Source organism: Alternaria novae-zelandiae, assembly GCF_023758075.1.
Source record: "Alternaria novae-zelandiae strain BMP 2774 chromosome Unknown scaffold_10, whole genome shotgun sequence".
Classification (NCBI taxonomy): domain Eukaryota; kingdom Fungi; phylum Ascomycota; class Dothideomycetes; order Pleosporales; family Pleosporaceae; genus Alternaria; species Alternaria novae-zelandiae.
This window is the reverse complement of record NW_026056970.1, coordinates 77,660-95,545: the sequence shown is the minus strand read 5'-3', so window position 1 is coordinate 95,545 and position 17,886 is coordinate 77,660. Positions and strand designations below refer to the sequence as shown.

Here is a 17,886-nt window from a genome sequence, read left to right as displayed (position 1 = left end):
TTACGAATCAGGCGTGGGCAAGGCTCGCGCACTGCATGCATGGGTATTGGCGTCCTACCATGGCTCTAAAAAGGGCCGTCTGTGTTCCTGGGCAACAGCGCATAATCGCTGTGCAACTAGTGAATGCGAAATGAGTAGTATCCAAGAATCAACATCAGCAATGAAACAACACTATATTCACTTTTTCCTCGACCTATCATACACTTCCAGTGTACTCAATAGACTTATTCTCACATCTGCTCTTCCTGTTCCGTGCCCACAGATCAAGCATAGTATCTAGGCTCGTTAAAGACGTGATACCTATGCCCTCTGACACCCTGACCCTTGAACAGATCCGGGAACCTCAACCCAGCAGGAACCTGCGACTCATGCAGAAGCTCGTTTCCGTTCTCCGGCTCGCCAACGACAAATTTACCGACCTGCATCGCATGATTAGCACACTGGTCTGACGCTAAAAAACCAGAAGGAAGGCTTACCTGGAGTTCGGTATCCGTGATGGTATGTCTGGAAACACGGGCATATCCACTCCTCTTCAGGCCCTTGTAGAGAATGTACTCGCACCATCTGTCCCAGTCTGACGCGTCGATATCCTTCATACCGCTCTTCTCACCCACGTACGTGTTGTAGTTGCCCTCACCGGGTTTGATGACGAGGTACGAGAGGAGGATGGCAGGACGCGGCGTGGCTTTCATGCGTTCAGCAAGGTATTCTGATTGTAGGCGGCGATCCTCGGGGTCCTCTTCCTGGCCCGAGTGGAAGACGAAGATGTCGATCATCTCACCGTAGGCGTCGATGGTAGCTTCGATGGCCGGAGCAAGCTCGCCGACAGGCGAGGGGAGAAGATGATGGGTTGAGTTTACGATGGGGAATTTGGAGAGTAGTGCTGAGCCCCAGGTGTGCTTGTTGGGTCCTGGGCCGAAGTCGACGTACATGCCTAGATCTTCGGCGAGGAACTGCGTTGTGTCGCGATTGCCCATGATGATGCGCTGCAGATCGCTTTCAAGGAGTCCGATGACGTCGACTTCCATTTCCTTGATGAGGTCACGCATGCGGTACTCTGAAGACCACATGTCGTTGTCAAGGGAGAAGTGGATGGTCCAGATGCCAGCCGTGATGGACTTGGTCTCCGGGTGATACGGCTTGTAGTCATAAGACGGGAAGCGTAGGTAGGCGGTGGCAATGGCGATCAACTCTAGAGCACCTAGAACGTAGAGGTAGTAGGATCGTTGCCTAGTGGCAGCTGCCGTGATGACAGCCTTGCCCTTGTAGCTCTTGAGTGCTGGCGGCTGAGCGGACACACTGAAGATACCGGCACCGATCTGGAGCATCATGGCTGTCATAACCCAGTCTGTGTGCTCGCGAACAAGCGGTCCGCCGGGAACGAACGCGTACGCTACTACCCAGACGTGGAACAGAACCATGAAGTTGTACACCAAGAATCCGAGACCGAATGTGCGGCCTGGTGAGTGGCGCGCCGCATGGGCAATGAGAACAGGTGCTGCTGCCATGGTGTACATGGCGAGGACCAAGGCTCCATAGAAACCAGTCCAGTGGCTGGTGGTTGTCAAAACGGCAGCACCGATAGAGCCTATGCCGTAAAAGGCCCATGACCTTGAGAGGTTGGGCGCAAATAGTCCAATCATGAGACCAAGGCCCATGGCTAGGAGAGTCAGGGTGCCGTGGGGTACAGCCAGTGGACCCCGAACAGGGTAGCCTTCCCATACCCAAGAGATCATCGTGCTCGAATCGGAGAGGAGCGAGTGCATGGCGAACATAACACCCGCCAGGCCAAAGCTCGCAAAGACAGAAGAACCTTTGGTAGGGCCTTGAGCTGGGACATCTGCGCCAGAACTGGCGGTAGATCTGGTCGATATGAGCATCGAGATGAGAGCTACTACGAATCCAGTCCTGTTCCATCCGCCGTTTGCCTCGTGCATGATTGGCCAAATCGGGTTGTTGGTCCAAAAGGCAAACTTCGCAATGCTAGAGGCGATCAGACCGATAGCAAAAGCGGAAATGCGTGCTTCAAGGCGGTGGGGTTGAGACCGTTCGGCATAGAAGGTGGCAGACCATGCGATACATGACATTGACAGACCGAAGCCAACGGCAAAGAGTCGGTTGACGGGTGTCTTGGCAAGAAACGCGAGCAGTCCGGAGAGCGAGAGCAGGTGGAAGAACCAGACGTAGCGAGTAGCCAGATAGCGAAGGGGCTTGATGCCGAGGAAGAAGGGAGTGACGGTGCACATGACCAAGGCCTCGTAGCCAGAGATACCCATGTGCCAGAGAGGGAAGTCTAAATATGATCAGCAGACATACCGATCGCACAGGGGAATTCGAACATACACCAGACGCAGACACCGAGTGAAGTCAGCATGGACCAGAAGACAAACTACAGAGTAATTAGTCACGTCCAATGCCACCGCGCAATGTCACTTACGCCGTTGTACACGTCTGCAGCGGCATAGATGAGTCCGAACCAAGAAAAGGCACCTGAGAAGGTCGCGCTCATTTCCTTGTTTTTTCTGCTCCTGTCAGTGACGCGCAGAGCCTCGGGAAGCAGTAGTGACTTACTCCTGGATACTGTCGGATGTCGACTTGGAGCCCGCACTACAAGACATGTCTTATCAGAAAGTGTCCATAAGAAGTATAGATTCGTGATGCGTGTCTATCTATATTGGAAGACGAGGAACGTACAGGCGAGATACACCTCGAACATCCTTTATGACAACCTCCAAGTGCTGGAACTCGATCATGGTGACGGCATCGAAGCCTACATCGAGCAAGACCAGTGCCCATTCGAAGAAAGCGTAGATGGTATACGCTGTGAAGACGTTAGCGATGGTAAAACAGTGGAATTGTCAAACGTACCTCCAGCCACTCGGTGCACCTTGTGCTGGATGAAGAAGTAGATCAACGGCACCAGGGTTCCGAAGAAGCTGCCAGCAAGGACCTTTCGGTACTTGAGGGCAGTGGGGTTCTTAGGGCTCAGAGCAACACAGCCCAGGGTCCACGGTAGCGTCGCAACCAGGTATGAAATCATGAAAATGTCGTGCCAGTCGTGGTCGTCGGTAGAAGTCACATATGTCCATCCTCCACAGGTCAAGGTCCGAAAGATGCCAACGCCAGCGATGAACTTGGGGAGGGACGAGTTGGGTCGGCGGGTCAAGATGTACCAAAGGCCGACGAGGGCGAATCTTGGGCCTGTAAAGCTTAGCATATGCCTTTGTGCGCTGTGTCTCGTTCCATACCAGAGGTCAGAGCGATGAAGAGCATGAAGACCGAACGCTCCGGGTAGCGGTCGCCGATGGTCGCGGACACGGATGGAAACCATTCATCTGGGTAACCCTGGGCACGTCAATGGTTGGCTCTGGGCCTGGTGTGGTCCTCGGGGACTAACATAAAACTCATTTTGCACAATCTTGTGGTAGTGTAGCCATCTGTGGGTGTTCAGCCGCGTCGTGGGGTAGTAGAGAGTGAGAAGCGTACATTCCGACTATGAGGGCTCCGACAAAGGCACCTTGGGGATTTGTTAGTCCGTTGATATCCGTCAAGCACATAGGGACGTACAGTAGGCCATGGCGGTATGCGAATATGATATCCATTTCCCATTGAACTACATCTGGTGAGCATGCGGAGCTCTCGGGGGTGAGGCCGGACTGCGCGTACCGTAGCGACAGTGTCGCCGTCCTTGTCCTTGACCATGGTAGAGAATTCAGGTAGGTCTTCAGCAGCGCTGGACCATTGAACGAGAAAAAAAGCGGCAAAAGAGCGTCGAGAATTGATGATGCGCAGTCCAACACGCGCGTCTCCTGAAGTCCACAGGTTGCAATGGCCAGGGTTCGCGCTTCCGAGGTCCGTAGGCCAAGGCGCTACCCGCGGGAGCAACTTTAGCCTAACTTTTTTCTAGAGAAGTTAACTTTTCTATCCCAACTCTGCCAGCAGCAACACCTCGGACGCGCAAACATGGCCGGACCCAGTGACAAGGCGCGTTTCTACCTCGAGCAGTCGGCGACCGAGCTGAATGAGCTTGAGCGCAAGAAAATCTTCACACGGGTATGCTAGGCCGCCATGCGCGCAACGCCAGCTTCGCTAACATGCCATAGGAAGAAATCAGCTCCATAGCGAAGAAGCGCTCGGATTTCGAGCACATTATCAATGCACGCGGCTCGCACCCCGAAGACTACATGCGATACATTGAGTTCGAGAAGAACGTCGACGCCCTCCGCCGCAAACGAATAAAGCGCCTGGGTGTACGGTACAAAGGCTCCGGTCAGCGCACCATCTACTTCCTCTACAACCGGGCCACGCGCAAGTTCTCGGGCGACCTGGTGCTATGGATGCAGTACATCGACTTTGCGCGCAAGGACAAGGCATACAAGCGGCTGAACGACATCTTCACATCTGTCGCTCGACTCCACCCCACCAAGCCCGACATATGGATCCTCGCGGCCAACTACTTCATCGATACGCAGGCGGACATTACGAATGCGCGAAGCTACATGCAGCGAGGACTACGCTTCTGCAAGAACTCTGAGATTATGTGGCTGGAATACGCAAAGCTGGAGACCATTTACGTTGGCAAGATCGCTGGTCGGCGCAAGATTCTCGGTCTGGACATTGATCGTACAAAGAAGCCAGGCACAGACGAGGACGGCGACGAAGACATGATTGCGCTTCCGGAAGTGACGGCAGAGGATGTAAATCCCAGCCTGAAGCAGGACGATGGTGTGGACGAGGTGGCGCTGCAGAACCTGGCGTCTGCGCCAGTGCTCACTGGTGCTATCCCACTGGCAGTCTTTGACTCCGCCATGAAGCAGTTCCAGGGCAAGCCCAAACTCGCGGAGAAGTTCTTCGACATGTTTGCCGAGTTTAGTCAGCTAGCCTGCATACCACGCATCTTGCAGCACGTGCTAGATTACCTGCAAGAGAACTCTCCCCATGCCGTTGAAACTGCCATCTGCAGGTTCCGCATGCTACTATTTAGCTGCGACCCAAGCGACCCGGAGATTGCCCTTGCATTGAGCAAGGCCCTGGACTTGATAAGCTCTACCGTTCAGCAACATCCCAAGGAGATTGCCTCCATCTCCGAAGTCGCTGTTCGACAATTGTTATCTCTGCATCGGTTACTCGCGGATGGCGATTCGTCCTTGCAGAAGGCGTCGCGTGCAGCACTCCGCAAGTATGTGCGAGCGATGGAAGACGGTCAAGGATCCGGCGATCAGGTTGCTAGATTGGGCGAATTGCTGCGGAAGCAAGGGAAGAAAGACGAAGCAAAGTTGCTATCTCAGACAGGCATCAAGTACTGGGCTGCGAATGAAACGCTCCAGAAACTTTCTGCCGTCACGGAAACGTGAAGGATCAAGGGACTTGGTCAGCAGACTAATCGTACCGAGCACTCGTGCATCAAGTATTCTTCCTATCTCTTATCGGGGGGCACGCCACACTACACCGCTACAGTCATGCTCGCACTATCGTGAGATGCACTACGATTCAACGGTAGAACCACGTCACCTGCACGTTGCGCTGAGCTATGGTGCTGTGGCAGGCCGCTTCCCCGCAGACCGCTTCACTCGTCACCCCGGCTTCGTCGCGACGTCTTCTTAGCGCTCTGCTGCTTCTTGCTCTTGAGGCGGCGCTCGTTATCTGCCTTCTGTCTGGCGTCTTATCAGCTTTCGGGCCGTCGCCTGGGCTATCGGAAGTGCGACGACATACAGTTGTTTGACACGCTGCACCTGTGCTGCCGACGTCTCGGCGGGCACAGCATCTTGTCCGGCTCGGGCAATGGCCTCGTATATGCGCCTGTAGCAGCTCTGAGCATTGTCGCTCTGCTTTCGACTGTCGTCGGCCTGGACTATTATAGCATTGGATCTAGCAGCAACGTAGCGAGAACGTCTAATTTCGCCATGTAGGGCTGCAGGGATATGGTGCAGCAACGCGTCGAGAGGCACCTTCAACGTAGCTTTAGAATTGACTCTTGGTGCCTGTTTAGTATAGCGCCGTGTTAAAAAGTGGTGTAGTGTGTCATACTTGTTTACATTTTGGCCGCCCGGTCCTGATGATCTGCTGAAGCTCAATTCGCCAATGCTCTTGAAAGGGATCGTCTCTGCATGGAGCTCCGCGAGCCAGGCGCGTGCAGCCTGGACCTCGTCGCCAGTGGCACTGCTGCTATGCCCTCGACAGTGAATTATCCGGCGCACCGCTGGCAACGGCGCAGGAGGGAAGACTAGCGTGTGAAAAATGAAGCGTCGCAGCATCACGGTTGCGCAAATTGCTCACGTTGGCCTTTGTCAAGATGAGATCATGTCGCAACCGCAATAGCTCGAGCTAGGATCAACATGACCATTTTAACCATAAAACGGACGCTAGAAGCAGACTAAAACGCATCACGTGGACGAAGCTTAGCCAGGCAAGTTCTCGAATCCAGGCTCCTCGGAGTCGATGCGGCGCCGAATCCCAACATCTGCTGCACTACATCTCTCTTCCTGATATTTCCTGACTGCACCACCGTCTCTTGCCACTTTTACGGGGCCCGCTCTCGCTTCTGTGCCTGTGGCTGTCGCGTCTGCCTCATCCATCACATATACCTAGGTAGCATCTAGCCAGCCCCGCCATCCGCTCGTCTTCTCCTAGTGCTCCACCTGCAGCTCTCCAGCCCTTGTCGCGACGGTGCGTTTTCGTAGATGCTTTGAGTTGACTCCCTTCACCACGCCTTGTCTGCCAGCTCTGCGCTCTGGCTCCGCAGTCTACATGAGACCCAACTCGAGTCCGCCGCAACAAGCTGAGCACATACGGCACCAGTCGCTGACGCCCGAGAGCCCGCGCCCGCAAAACGTCCCGTCGCCCGCCAACATCCCCATCCTCGTAGAGCACATGGATGCGAACTATAGTCATGTCTCCCACAGCAACGACTCTGCCGCGCCCGCCCACAGCTCCTACGCGAACGCGAACACGTCGACGCCGTACTTCGCCGACCCATCTTCGACCGCCAGCTTCCAGAGTATAGGCGCACAAGGGGCAGGGCACGATGCGCCGGGGGCGTTCGCGCAGTCGGCTGCGTTTGGCGGCGGCATGGGTACGCAGCCGCATGATACCTCTTCAATGCAGAATTTCACCGCACAGCTCCAGTCGCGCGCTGCGTCGGCCACTGACGCGCCGCCGCCGGCTGCTCAAGGTCTTTCTTCTGCGTACCCATACCCCCATGACCATGCCTATGCTGCTCAGCACGCGCCCGCCCAGTCTGCCCAAGGCGCTCACTACCAGACTGACGCGCACACTGGCTCCAATGTTGACGTACAAGCCCTCTTGGACTCTCTGACACCTGCTGCCAACAATGCGCCTGCAGCCCAATATGCCTCTGCACAAATGTCCTCCCAGTCGCCGCAGACACAGCACCATGCTTCGTCGTTGCCCTCGGCCACCAATCTTCCTGCTCGACCACCCACCCAAGAACAGCCCGCTACGCACCCCAACTATAACCCCAGCGATGACATCAGATCCTACCATCCACAGAGTCAGCAAGCTCCCATTGCCCAGCAGAGAGGCAATGGCTCCCTTCAGCCCTTGAACGTGCAGAGTCAGGACTTTTCGACGCCCAGTCAGGCTCAGCAGCAGCCGGGTGATCGTAGCGAAACGCCCGATGATGAGGATCAGCGGTGGCCGCCCGAGGTCAACAGGAGATACGAGGAGTTTTTGGATCAGGAGAGGAAGTTTGTGACGGAGGGGCAATGGGACCAGTTTCCCATGGGTTCGCGTCTCTTCATTGGTGAGCTGAGACTGTTTTTGCACCAAGGATGCGCCTAACCGATTCCTAGGAAACCTCCCCACCGAAAAAGTTACCAAGCGAGACATCTTCCACCGTTTCTACCGCCACGGCAGGCTTGCGCAGATATCAATCAAACAGGCATATGGCTTTGTCCAGTTCTTGGACTCGGAATCATGTCGCAGAGCTCTGGATGCCGAGCAAGGCCAGGCAGTGCGCGGCAGGAAGATGCGTATGTCGTGTCAATCACTTTGCTGCTGGACAGTCGACTAACTATGACAGACCTTGAGATCTCCAAGCCACAGCGCAACACGAAGAAGATCGAGCCGCCGAATCCAACACCGCGTCGACGTTCACGTTCGCCAGATTACAATCGGGGCGGTACAGGACCGGCACCTAGGGACAATCGTTATGTAGGGCATCCAAACTCCATGTCCCCTAGAGATCGACGTTTTCGTGATCGGGACGATTATCGGCCCATGCGATCGCCATCGCCGCGAGCCCCGCCTCGGGGTGTACGATCACGGGACAGAAGCCGAGACAGGTTTGATACGCGATACCGTAGCCGGTCCAGAACACCACCGCGCAGGCACAGAAGCCCGTCCCCGCGTCGCGACTACACAGAGGATGGATTGGACCTGCGGCGCCGATTGCCCCACGAGGTGCCTGACATCCAGATTCTTGTGCTCAACGAAGGTCTCCCTCGGTAAGTTCGGAACCAACAGCTAATATATCAAGGTCGCTAATCCAGTGGTAGTGACTTCATCCGCTACGTCGAGGATACTTTCCGCTCGCAAAATCTCCGTAGTAATGTCCTGATATTGAGTGGTCGGTTCCCTGAACCAGCTGTAGTTCGAAGACAGATCCTTGAGGGAGTTTTGGCCATTGTGAGGCTTGATACTACTGGCCTTACCAAGGGCAAAGTTAGCGTCCAGATATTCGACCGACGTGGCGGTGCAAACAACGTCCAGTTCAACGGTACGATTGCTTATGATACACATGAGCGATTACTGACTCATGTGCCCAGAATATGCCGATCTTGACCCCACGACCGCTGGCCTCCTCGTCAACAATGCCAAACAAAGCCAATCTCGCCCGGTCCTGCCACCATCATCCTCGTACGGCTTCGCTCAGACCCTACCCCCGCACTTTCCCCAGCCAAACAACCCCTTCCCATCCCTGCCGACCAGTCAGCCGAACATCTCTAACCTCATTGCATCTCTCGACGGTGCGAGCTTGTCTCAGCTCCTCGGCGCAATGTCCGGCAATAATATGCCTCAGAACACGCAACCCGCGCCGAACCAGGGATTGAACGCTGATCTTGCACGCCTGCTAGCTCAAGTGCCTAGCCCTGCGCAAACACCTGGCTTCAGTGCTCAGTCCCAGCCGCATCTCGCACAGCTGGGCAACCAGTTCCCCGCGCTTGCTTCTCTTTTCGCCAACCAGAGCCAGGCTGTCGCTCCACCAGTGCAGACACCTACTCAGGCTGGCCCCGCGCCGGATATGAATGAGATCATGGCCCAATTGGCTCAGTATCAACGCTAAAAGTCCCATTCCGTACTTCCAGAAGCCTAGACAGCAAACACGGCTGTCTCGAACCTTTCCAACAGATAAACTCGACATTACTACAATAGCCCAAATCCTGTATACCGCTCCCTCCACACATGTATCGACATGGTGTATATCCAACCGATCAAACCCGACTGCGCCCTTTACCCAGCCCTTGCAAATAGCCATGTATCTCCCACGAGCCAGCTCATCGAACAGACAATAACCCATTCTGGACCCGTGCTATCTGCTTTGGCCATAACTGGTGAAGCTCCAAGGCCCTCGCATCCTCATTCCACGCAACAACACCATGGAGTACCCTTGCGACAATTCCCTGGCGACTTGTTCATTACCCACGTACCCACGCGACTCACGATTCTAGCGGCCTACCCCCTGGTTGACGTGCGAATTCAAACCTGGACGAGGCCCTGGTCCGATTCTTAACTGCTTTTCATGTTTTGCCCCTTTTCGTTTTCATTTCTCTGGCCTGCCAATGCCCGGCTCCTGTATCTTCTACGAGTTTCCTTGGTCCTAACGTATGGTGTTTCCTTTCCTTATCTGATCCGATTTAGCGTTCTGCGAGGTGTTACTTGGCGCACAATATGGATGCTACGCATATGTGCAAGGGGTTTTCATAGGTCATCGAGGGCTGGTTGGCGCTTTGAAGCTTTTTTACGTTATTGTAGATATGGGTACGATCAGGCGCAGCCAGTGGTGGAATTGACGAAGGAATGCGGCGTCCATTACGGCATAGACAGGACATTTCAAATCATTCAGACTTCGCTGTATTGCTCAACATCATAGCGACGACTTTAAATGCACATCATGCAATCACGACGGTCATTAGTCTACCAAGTCGAGTTAGTGCAAACACGAGGTGTGATGACATCGTGTCGCGTGTCGGAGGCGCGCGGACAGGGATCAGCTTGACCCAGTTTTTTCTTTCCCTACGAATGAGAAACGTCACCACTAGAGCCCGCCCTCGCTCAGCGGCTACATGTACTTCAGCATTCGCAGAGTCACGTCCCTAACCACCCGATCAGGAAACCACTGCCGATGTTTTCTACCTTGGTCGTACCGGCGCGATTGAATGGTGTCGTCGCAAACCTACAATGCCGCCGCGGTGTACACATGCGTGCCATTGCGCCGGCATTGGGAAGTCAGACGTGGCATGATGGATCGAGGAATACCACACAGAGGAGGATTCTTACAAAACGATGGGAGACACAAAGGAGGGCGTATGCCTCATCCACAGCGGCGCCGGTGAAAACCACAGGATATGGCGGGGCCATGCCACCTTCTCCCGCCAAAGCAACCAAGACGAATATACCCACGAAGACAACTTCTCCCAGAAAGCCTCAGTCCTCCCCTCTCGTTCCCGCGCAAACACCCACCTCGAAAGCCACAACCGTCCCCACACTGCGAGCGAAAGAGAAACTGAACCCACCACCGTTCACATACGCCCCCGATATATCTGTTCCCGCACGAACACCAGACCAGAACGTCGTCAAGTGGCTATATCGCGCCGGTCGCGCATACCTTACTTTCTACAAAACGGGCATATCGCATGTCCGGCAAACATCCAAACTTGCAAAGACGCTGCGCCAAAAGGCCGCTCAAACACCCAACAAAGATATAACCGAGGTTTTGTCAAGGGCGGAATGGCAGATTGTGCAAAGGAGTAGGTTGGACACTTTGAGACTGCCAGCGTTCGGCTTCTTGGTCTTGTTACTTGGAGAGTGGTTACCACTTGTTGTCATGTACATCACGCCCGTCATTCCAGAGGCATGCCGGATACCCCAGCAGGTCCAGCGCGCGTTACGCAAGCGCGAAGACAAGCGACAAGACCGGCTAAGAAGGATTGCTCTAGACGCCATGCGACTGATGAGCAGGGATCGACCACCTATTGGCAGCACATCTTCTGACACGCCTTCTGTAACCCTGCCAAAGAGTGGACAAGTCATGCCAGTCACCACGAAGAACTGGAACGAGATGACACTCTTTGAACTCTCGCTTACCGCCGCACAACTCGACTGCTATCCGGCGCTGTTCGACTGGCTTCCTGTCACAGCCCCCAAGTTCCTGTTGCAGCGCAATGTCAGGAAGAAGTTGGAGTATTTGAAGACGGACGACAAGTTGATTGAACGCGATGGCGGATGGGCAGCTCTCGGGAAGCAAGAGCTCGAGAGAGCTTGTGTAGATAGAGGTCTGCCTGTGCTTGGGAAGAGGGAGGATGAATTGAGGAAGGCGCTGGCGAAACTCGAGGGCTGAGACGGCGCATGAGGGCGACAGCCAATTCGCTTACGACTATAGATTACTATCAAGGCAGTTAGACGATGTTCAGGAGCTGCTATAGACGTGTAGATATATTTGTTTGTCGGCGGTATGAACACGAGAGATACCCAAATATTATGATTCTCATGACCAAGTCGATAAATGCACTTGCCCTTTAAACATGTTTGAAGCATAATCTAGGCACAGGCATACGTGAGAGAAGACTCGCAAAGTACAGAGCTGGCTTCCTCAGTTGTTGCGTACTCTGCTCGGTTTGAAATTGTCTATGCAAATGCATGAATCGAAACAAACTTAAGAGATGCGTTGGCGCGGGATCGCACAACGGCTATCGCGATTTCGACACGCGACAGCTTCCAGTCAAGGCAATCTCAAGGACATTAAATCTGCGACGAAAGCAAAGTGACGGGACGTATGTGCGAAGCAGAAATGGCAAGAAAGCGCCCTTCACTCGCGCAGCGTCGGGAGCGACAGTGTGACGTTACCAGATCGGGCAAGTTGAGCAAAGCGTTGTCGATTACGGCACTATTGGAGGGGCAGAGGGCAGAAGGGCAAACGAGGAAGCAAACGAGGGGCATGGCGGGGTGTCTTGAGGTGGGATGTTGAAGGAGGGGTGGAGGGGCAAACATTTTTTTCTGTTGAGATGGGTGAGGAGTGAGGGGCACGACGCGGATGAGTTTGCTTTCAACAACACTAATTTTCTAAGGACGACGATCTGCTGGGTAAACAACACGAATTGGTATGGTAAGAGGAGGATGGAGATGCGTGGGACTTGCGGAGTTTGTCAACGGGGGGATAGGTAAGACGGGTTTGTGGTATCTGCTACTAATTCTTCTCTGGATTCTGATAGCAACGTTTAATGTTACCCGTCGAAACATTCGTCTTTGCCATATGCAATTGGTTCGGATCTATAAGAGACTTTGCGGACTTTTAGCTAATGATACAATCCAGTGCAAGAGACCTGGTTATTTGCGTTGAATGTCCCCGAAGAGAAATCATTGGATATGTGTGCTTTGCATATTCCATGGCAGACGACCTCACAGTTGGCACCTCTGCGAGTTATGCCACAACAGCAGTGGTCAGGACCGTGTGTTGACCTTCCTCACGATCCAGTCTTTACGATACACCATGTCGCCTCTTCTGCAACCGGAGATCTGATCGCATGTCATGCTTCTGAGCGACGCGGCTATGCTCCAATACTACCTTCCCCGCTTGAATATATATTCTTGTTGGTATAAAGCTGGATTCATGGGAATGCAGCCTTTTCGTAGGGGCACGGAAGATTTGAACACTCGGGGATGCCATAGAAGCCTCCAATGAGTCGCGGTCTCGGATGTCTATGATCATCTTTGCACCCGCCTAGTAAGTCCAAATATATGGGTCGGAAGATTCCACAGAACCTGGCATGGTACGCAAAATGAACCGTGAAGTCGTCGTGTAGAGAGTGGTTCGCTGCGATGAAGAATAGATGATATCGCTCTGCCACTACCAGATCCTAAAACAAGGTGAAGATGGAAGTAGTACAGAGACACAGATCGTGTCTCGAAAGATGGCATGATGGCCGATCTAGTGACAGTGATCAATTGACTAACAGGTTCCAGAGGCGGCTAGTGTTTGCACAGCCATTCTAAGCTCACCGAGGTCTTGACGTTTGCTATACATTTGTAATTGGAGAGTCACTTGACACCTTGGCGAGATAGAGTTACTTGAGTGACGATACAGTGTTCCTTGATGCGTTGCACAATGTCGAGAGATGGATGCGTGTGAAGACTGTGCTGGACGATCGATCTTCTGGATACGTGACCAACATTTTGGCTGTGATTAGCTGGAGTTGCAAGCACAGTCGGTGGCGTGTCGCATGGACGGAAACTAAGAAACAAAAGTGCAGTGAAAGAGAACAGAGGGAGTGTGGTTGTCGCTGGACTGCCGCGATATTTCTACAGCCAATGGGAGGTGTTGGAGAGGTGATTACATTCTGCCTCGGCATCTTCCCCAGACGTTGTCTGCAGGCAGGCGCTCTTGCTCCACACAAAGACGGAGCGCTGCGCGGAGAGGACTAGCTCATCTCGTAGACCGAGGCCAAACGTCTAGAGACCCATAATGTAGTCGCGTCTGCTGTTCGCTCTCCTTTCGTCCTACGGTCCCTTAAACGTCCTCTTGCCACGCATCAGGTCGTACCTTCCTCCTCCACCCATCGCCTCCTTCCCACATACCGTCGACATGCCTCACGCCTCCCTCACCCGCGATTCGGTCGCATCGCACAACACGCCCGAAGACCTCTGGTGCATCATCGACCACAAAGTCTACGATTTGAGCGAGTTCGTCGATGCCCACCCTGGTGGCTCCGTCGTGCTCGAGCAAGTAGCCGGCCAAGATGCGACGACGGCGTTTTACAACCTACACAGACAGGAGGTCCTTGACAAGTACCAGGAGCTGTGCATCGGCACCATCGAGGGCGAGAAGTCCGAGGTGATTGTCGGAAAGCCTGGCGACCTGAGCCCAGTGCCATACGCGGAGCCATTGTGGTTGCGACCGCAGTTCAAGAGTCCCTACTTCAAGGAGAGCCATCGCGCGCTGCAGAAGGAGGTCCGCAAGTTCGTCGACACACACGTCACGCCCGAGGCGCAACAAAAGGAGAAGGATGGTACATACATCAGCCAGGAGTTGATCGACAAGATGGCCGCGAACGACATGCTAGCTATGCGCCTTGGGCCTGGAAAGCATCTTCACGGCAAGAACCTGATGGGTGTCGTCAAGGGCGAGGAGTTTGACTACCTCCATGACCTTATCCAGGCACAGGAAGGTGTACGCGCCAACGCGCGTGGCTTCCAAGACGGCAACATGGCAGGCATGACCATCAGCTTGACAGCTGTCTTGCAGTGGATGCCTGAATCTGAGCTGAAGACGCGTGTGGTCAACGAGGTGCTGAGTGGCAAGAAGAAGATGTGCCTAGCCATCACCGAGGCTTTTGCTGGATCAGATGTTGCCGGCATTAGGACCACTGCGACCTTGACACCAGACGGCAAGCACTACATCGTACGAGGCACAAAGAAGTGGATCACCAACGGAATGTTCAGCGACTACTTCGTCACAGGCTGCAAGACGGACAAGGGCTTCTCCGTCCTGCTCATCGAGCGTGACGAGGCCGTCGAGACTAAGCTGATCAAGACGAGCTACTCCACCACCGCCGGCACCGCATACGTAGAGTTCAACGATGTGAAGGTACCAGTGGACCACCTGTTGGGCAAAGAGCACCAGGGCTTCGTTGTCATCATGTCCAACTTCAATCACGAGAGGTTTATGATGGCATGCGCCGTCATCCGACAATCGCGAACCGTTGTCGAGGAGTGTCTCAAGTGGTGCAACCAGCGGATTGTCTTTGGGAAGAAGTTGATAGAGCAACCCACCATCCGCCAGAAGTGAGTATTGCCTCCAAAGATAGCCTTCTTGTCCCACCGGTGCATCCGTCGGATGAGACCCCGCCACATTCCCTCGCTTGCATTCCAGGAGCTAAATCCGATTGAACGCTACTGACAATACTCCAGGCTTGCAAAGATGATCTCACACGTCGAGGCCAACCAAGCATGGCTAGAATCTATTGCCTACCAGATGACGCACATGTCGTACGCTCAGCAATCGAAGCTGCTTGGTGGACCTATTGGCCTACTCAAGTCATTCGCCACTCGCTCTGCACACGAGATTGCAGATGAAGCCGTCAACATCTTCGGAGGTCGCGGAATTACGCAAGGTGGTATGGGCCGGGTGATTGAGCAGTTCCACCGCACGTATAAGTTTGATGCTATTCTTGGAGGTACCGAGGAGATTCTCAGTGACTTGGGCGTACGGCAGGCGATGAAGGACTTCCCCAAGAGCATGTTGTAGGCGGGTGTTGGAAGCGGTGTATACTAGTAGCGTATTGATATTTAGTGTAAGGCGGTAGTTGCCACGCCGAACAACCCAAGATGCACAAGTACAAACTCTAAAGCGGCGCAGAAGATTGTGAAACGCTTCTAGAAGCAACGGCGATGCTGTGACATGACGGAAATAACGTATGCGCGGGGAAAGCCCATGTTTGGACGTGTTTGACCATGCAGGCGTACAAATCGATGGACGTGTCTCCAGTACCAAGGTTCTGACCGCGCACCGATCCAAGCGGTAGTGGCACAGACGATAGATGATGGGCGGATGATTGCATGACTCCAGATGATCAACGGCAGGGCCGCAGCGAGTCGGAGCATTAGGCCTTGTGCATATGTCGTAACGAAGCATGTCCAATCGACGCGAGGCGGCGATAGTCAACACCAAGGATGCGTGTCGTTGTTTTATGACGATAGTCGTGCAGCCTCACACAGCGCATAGCCGTCATGCACGCGCCACGACGAGGGCCAATCGTAAACACTGGCGCAGGCCGGGCTCAGCGCCTCATCCGGCACAGCAGAATGCCAGGCGCTGTCGTCCACGTGTTACACGTCTGAAAGCGGCAACAAGCGAGGGTATGCATGAGACGCGATCTAGATTGCATTTCACAAGTGGCAGACAGACCGGACGCGCGATACGTGTCACATGCAAAAGGCAACTCGGGCGAGGGATGGGGTGCGAGTATATGCACGACCGCATCGGACACGTGAGACGTCGTTGTTCTGCCAAAGGCAAGACTGGCGACAAAAGCAGCGACGGGTTGATGGGTGAGACTGTGAGAGGTTGGTGATGGTGATGGATATGGAATACCATGGAAGAAGTTCGGCTAGTCGCCGCCGCCCTGCATCGGGGAGGCAAAGACGCGCTGCGAACGCATATCGGCTCGAGTCGTGTGCAGTTTAGCAGTGCCATCGGTCGGACCAAGCCGTGGAGGCACCAGTGACAGCATGGGGCTCCATCTGCCTTTCTTTAAGAAGCGGTCTGCGTCACCTTCACCTACTTGATCTCAATCTTCTATCACCCACACCTGCTGCTGAACCATTCACTCTTAGTCATACCACGCACCTTGTCGCCTCTCGTACACACTGTTCTCTACCCCGTCGACTATCGCCGTTATCTAGCCGCGCCGCAGCGTCATCACTACTCGCCGAGCACCCCAGCCTCACCCAGGGCTCCCTCACAACTCTCCCAAACCACTCCCTCCACCACCGTCTCCACACCGTCTTTACACCGTCACCATGCGCCGCTCGTCCAGCATCAGCAGCATCAGCTCGTCCAGCTCGGAAGCCGAGGAGACGATGCAGATCTTCGTCAAGACCGTGTCCGGCAGCAACAGTAAGTCGTCGCCGCCACCGTTCCGAGGCTCGGAACCAGGCGCATCATGAAGTCACGGCAAGGGCTAACACTGTGCACAGCAATTCCCCTCACAATCCCTTCAAATACATCCATAAGCACGCTGCGCTCTCTCCTCGCCCTCCGCACCAACCTCTCCGCTCCCTCGGACCTGCGCATCGTCCACGCCGGCAAGCACCTCTCGTCACCCGACACCACCCTGGCTGATTACGCCATCGGGCCCAATTCCACCCTCCACCTCGCGCTCCCTCTGCGCGGCGGAATGCCCCCCAAGAAGGTCCGCTGCTCCTTCAAGGACTGCAAGGACCGCGCCCAGCCCATCGTCGGCGACTGCGGCTTCTGCGAAGGCCGACACTGCAGCCGTCATCGCATGCTCGAGGACCACAAGTGCGTCGGACTCGAGGACTGCAAGAAGGAGAGCCACGACCGGAATGCGGATAAGCTGAACAGCGAGCGCACCGTTGCGATCAAGGGCGTTTGAGTCGCGGCGCTTGGGACACCCACGGCGTACGCCTGGTCATGACTCTACCTCGAGCGATTTGGTCATCGGCCATCTGCAGCTCTGCCTCCACGCGCCGAACCAATGGCACTGGGGGCTTTGTCTTTTTATTCTTGCTCTTCTTGATTGCAAACATGGCATAGTAATCTTTGATCCCCGGAGCATGGCGTTTTGAGGGTAGCGTCTAGCGAACTGTATTTATAGCTAGAGCAATGACAGCCGTTCTATATGAATATTCCCACTGGCGACGTAATGTGATGTCTTCTATTCTATTGATAAGTATCTCATGCTTCCTACGACGGCATTCTGGCTGGTGAAGCGAATGCAACATGGTCTCACGAGTTCATCGCTCTACAACTTGATCATGAAAATCTTCCGAAGTATGGCTAATGCAGCAGTTCGATGACAAGACAAGAACCAAACGTGAGAACAGATGAATGGCGTGACTGATGGCGTGGCAGGATGAAATTACGCACCTAACCTACATATCCACCAAAGCTCACTCTGTCTTCAGAGC

The 17,886-nt window shown here is 54.4% G+C and overlaps 7 protein-coding genes across 7 annotated transcripts; 5 read left to right on the top strand and 2 right to left on the bottom strand.

The window, feature by feature from the left end:
• Positions 1-263: 263 nt before the first annotated feature.
• On the bottom strand, positions 264-3,702 carry J4E88_005407 (uncharacterized protein; the record flags this gene model as incomplete). The annotated part of the gene is made up of 12 exons (XM_049399045.1): positions 264-419; positions 477-2,293; positions 2,344-2,389; positions 2,438-2,522; positions 2,572-2,607; positions 2,695-2,821; positions 2,869-3,201; positions 3,249-3,345; positions 3,398-3,437; positions 3,487-3,517; positions 3,568-3,613; positions 3,667-3,702. 12 exons carry the CDS (start codon positions 3,700-3,702, stop codon positions 264-266), a joined length of 2,850 nt encoding a protein of 949 aa, XP_049254836.1.
• A 261-nt stretch (positions 3,703-3,963) lies between these two features.
• On the top strand, positions 3,964-5,354 carry J4E88_005406 (uncharacterized protein; the record flags this gene model as incomplete). The annotated part of the gene is made up of 2 exons (XM_049399044.1): positions 3,964-4,053; positions 4,104-5,354. The coding sequence occupies 2 exons, from the start codon at positions 3,964-3,966 to the stop codon at positions 5,352-5,354; spliced, it is 1,341 nt and encodes a 446-aa protein (XP_049254835.1).
• A 212-nt stretch (positions 5,355-5,566) lies between these two features.
• Positions 5,567-6,254, bottom strand: J4E88_005405 (uncharacterized protein; the record flags this gene model as incomplete). Its single annotated transcript, XM_049399043.1, has 3 exons — positions 5,567-5,654; positions 5,713-5,868; positions 6,028-6,254. 3 exons carry the CDS (start codon positions 6,252-6,254, stop codon positions 5,567-5,569), a joined length of 471 nt encoding a protein of 156 aa, XP_049254834.1.
• A 493-nt stretch (positions 6,255-6,747) lies between these two features.
• On the top strand, positions 6,748-9,304 carry J4E88_005404 (uncharacterized protein; the record flags this gene model as incomplete). Its single annotated transcript, XM_049399042.1, has 5 exons — positions 6,748-7,762; positions 7,812-7,991; positions 8,042-8,465; positions 8,517-8,737; positions 8,787-9,304. The coding sequence occupies 5 exons, from the start codon at positions 6,748-6,750 to the stop codon at positions 9,302-9,304; spliced, it is 2,358 nt and encodes a 785-aa protein (XP_049254833.1).
• A 1,293-nt stretch (positions 9,305-10,597) lies between these two features.
• Positions 10,598-11,578, top strand: J4E88_005403 (uncharacterized protein; the record flags this gene model as incomplete). Its single annotated transcript, XM_049399041.1, has 1 exon — positions 10,598-11,578. One exon carries the CDS (start codon positions 10,598-10,600, stop codon positions 11,576-11,578), a length of 981 nt encoding a protein of 326 aa, XP_049254832.1.
• Positions 11,579-13,819: 2,241 nt separating this feature from the next.
• Positions 13,820-15,481, top strand: J4E88_005402 (uncharacterized protein; the record flags this gene model as incomplete). The annotated part of the gene is made up of 2 exons (XM_049399040.1): positions 13,820-15,018; positions 15,145-15,481. 2 exons carry the CDS (start codon positions 13,820-13,822, stop codon positions 15,479-15,481), a joined length of 1,536 nt encoding a protein of 511 aa, XP_049254831.1.
• Positions 15,482-16,755: 1,274 nt separating this feature from the next.
• Positions 16,756-17,351, top strand: J4E88_005401 (uncharacterized protein; the record flags this gene model as incomplete). Its single annotated transcript, XM_049399039.1, has 2 exons — positions 16,756-16,852; positions 16,933-17,351. The coding sequence occupies 2 exons, from the start codon at positions 16,756-16,758 to the stop codon at positions 17,349-17,351; spliced, it is 516 nt and encodes a 171-aa protein (XP_049254830.1).
• Positions 17,352-17,886: the final 535 nt, after the last annotated feature.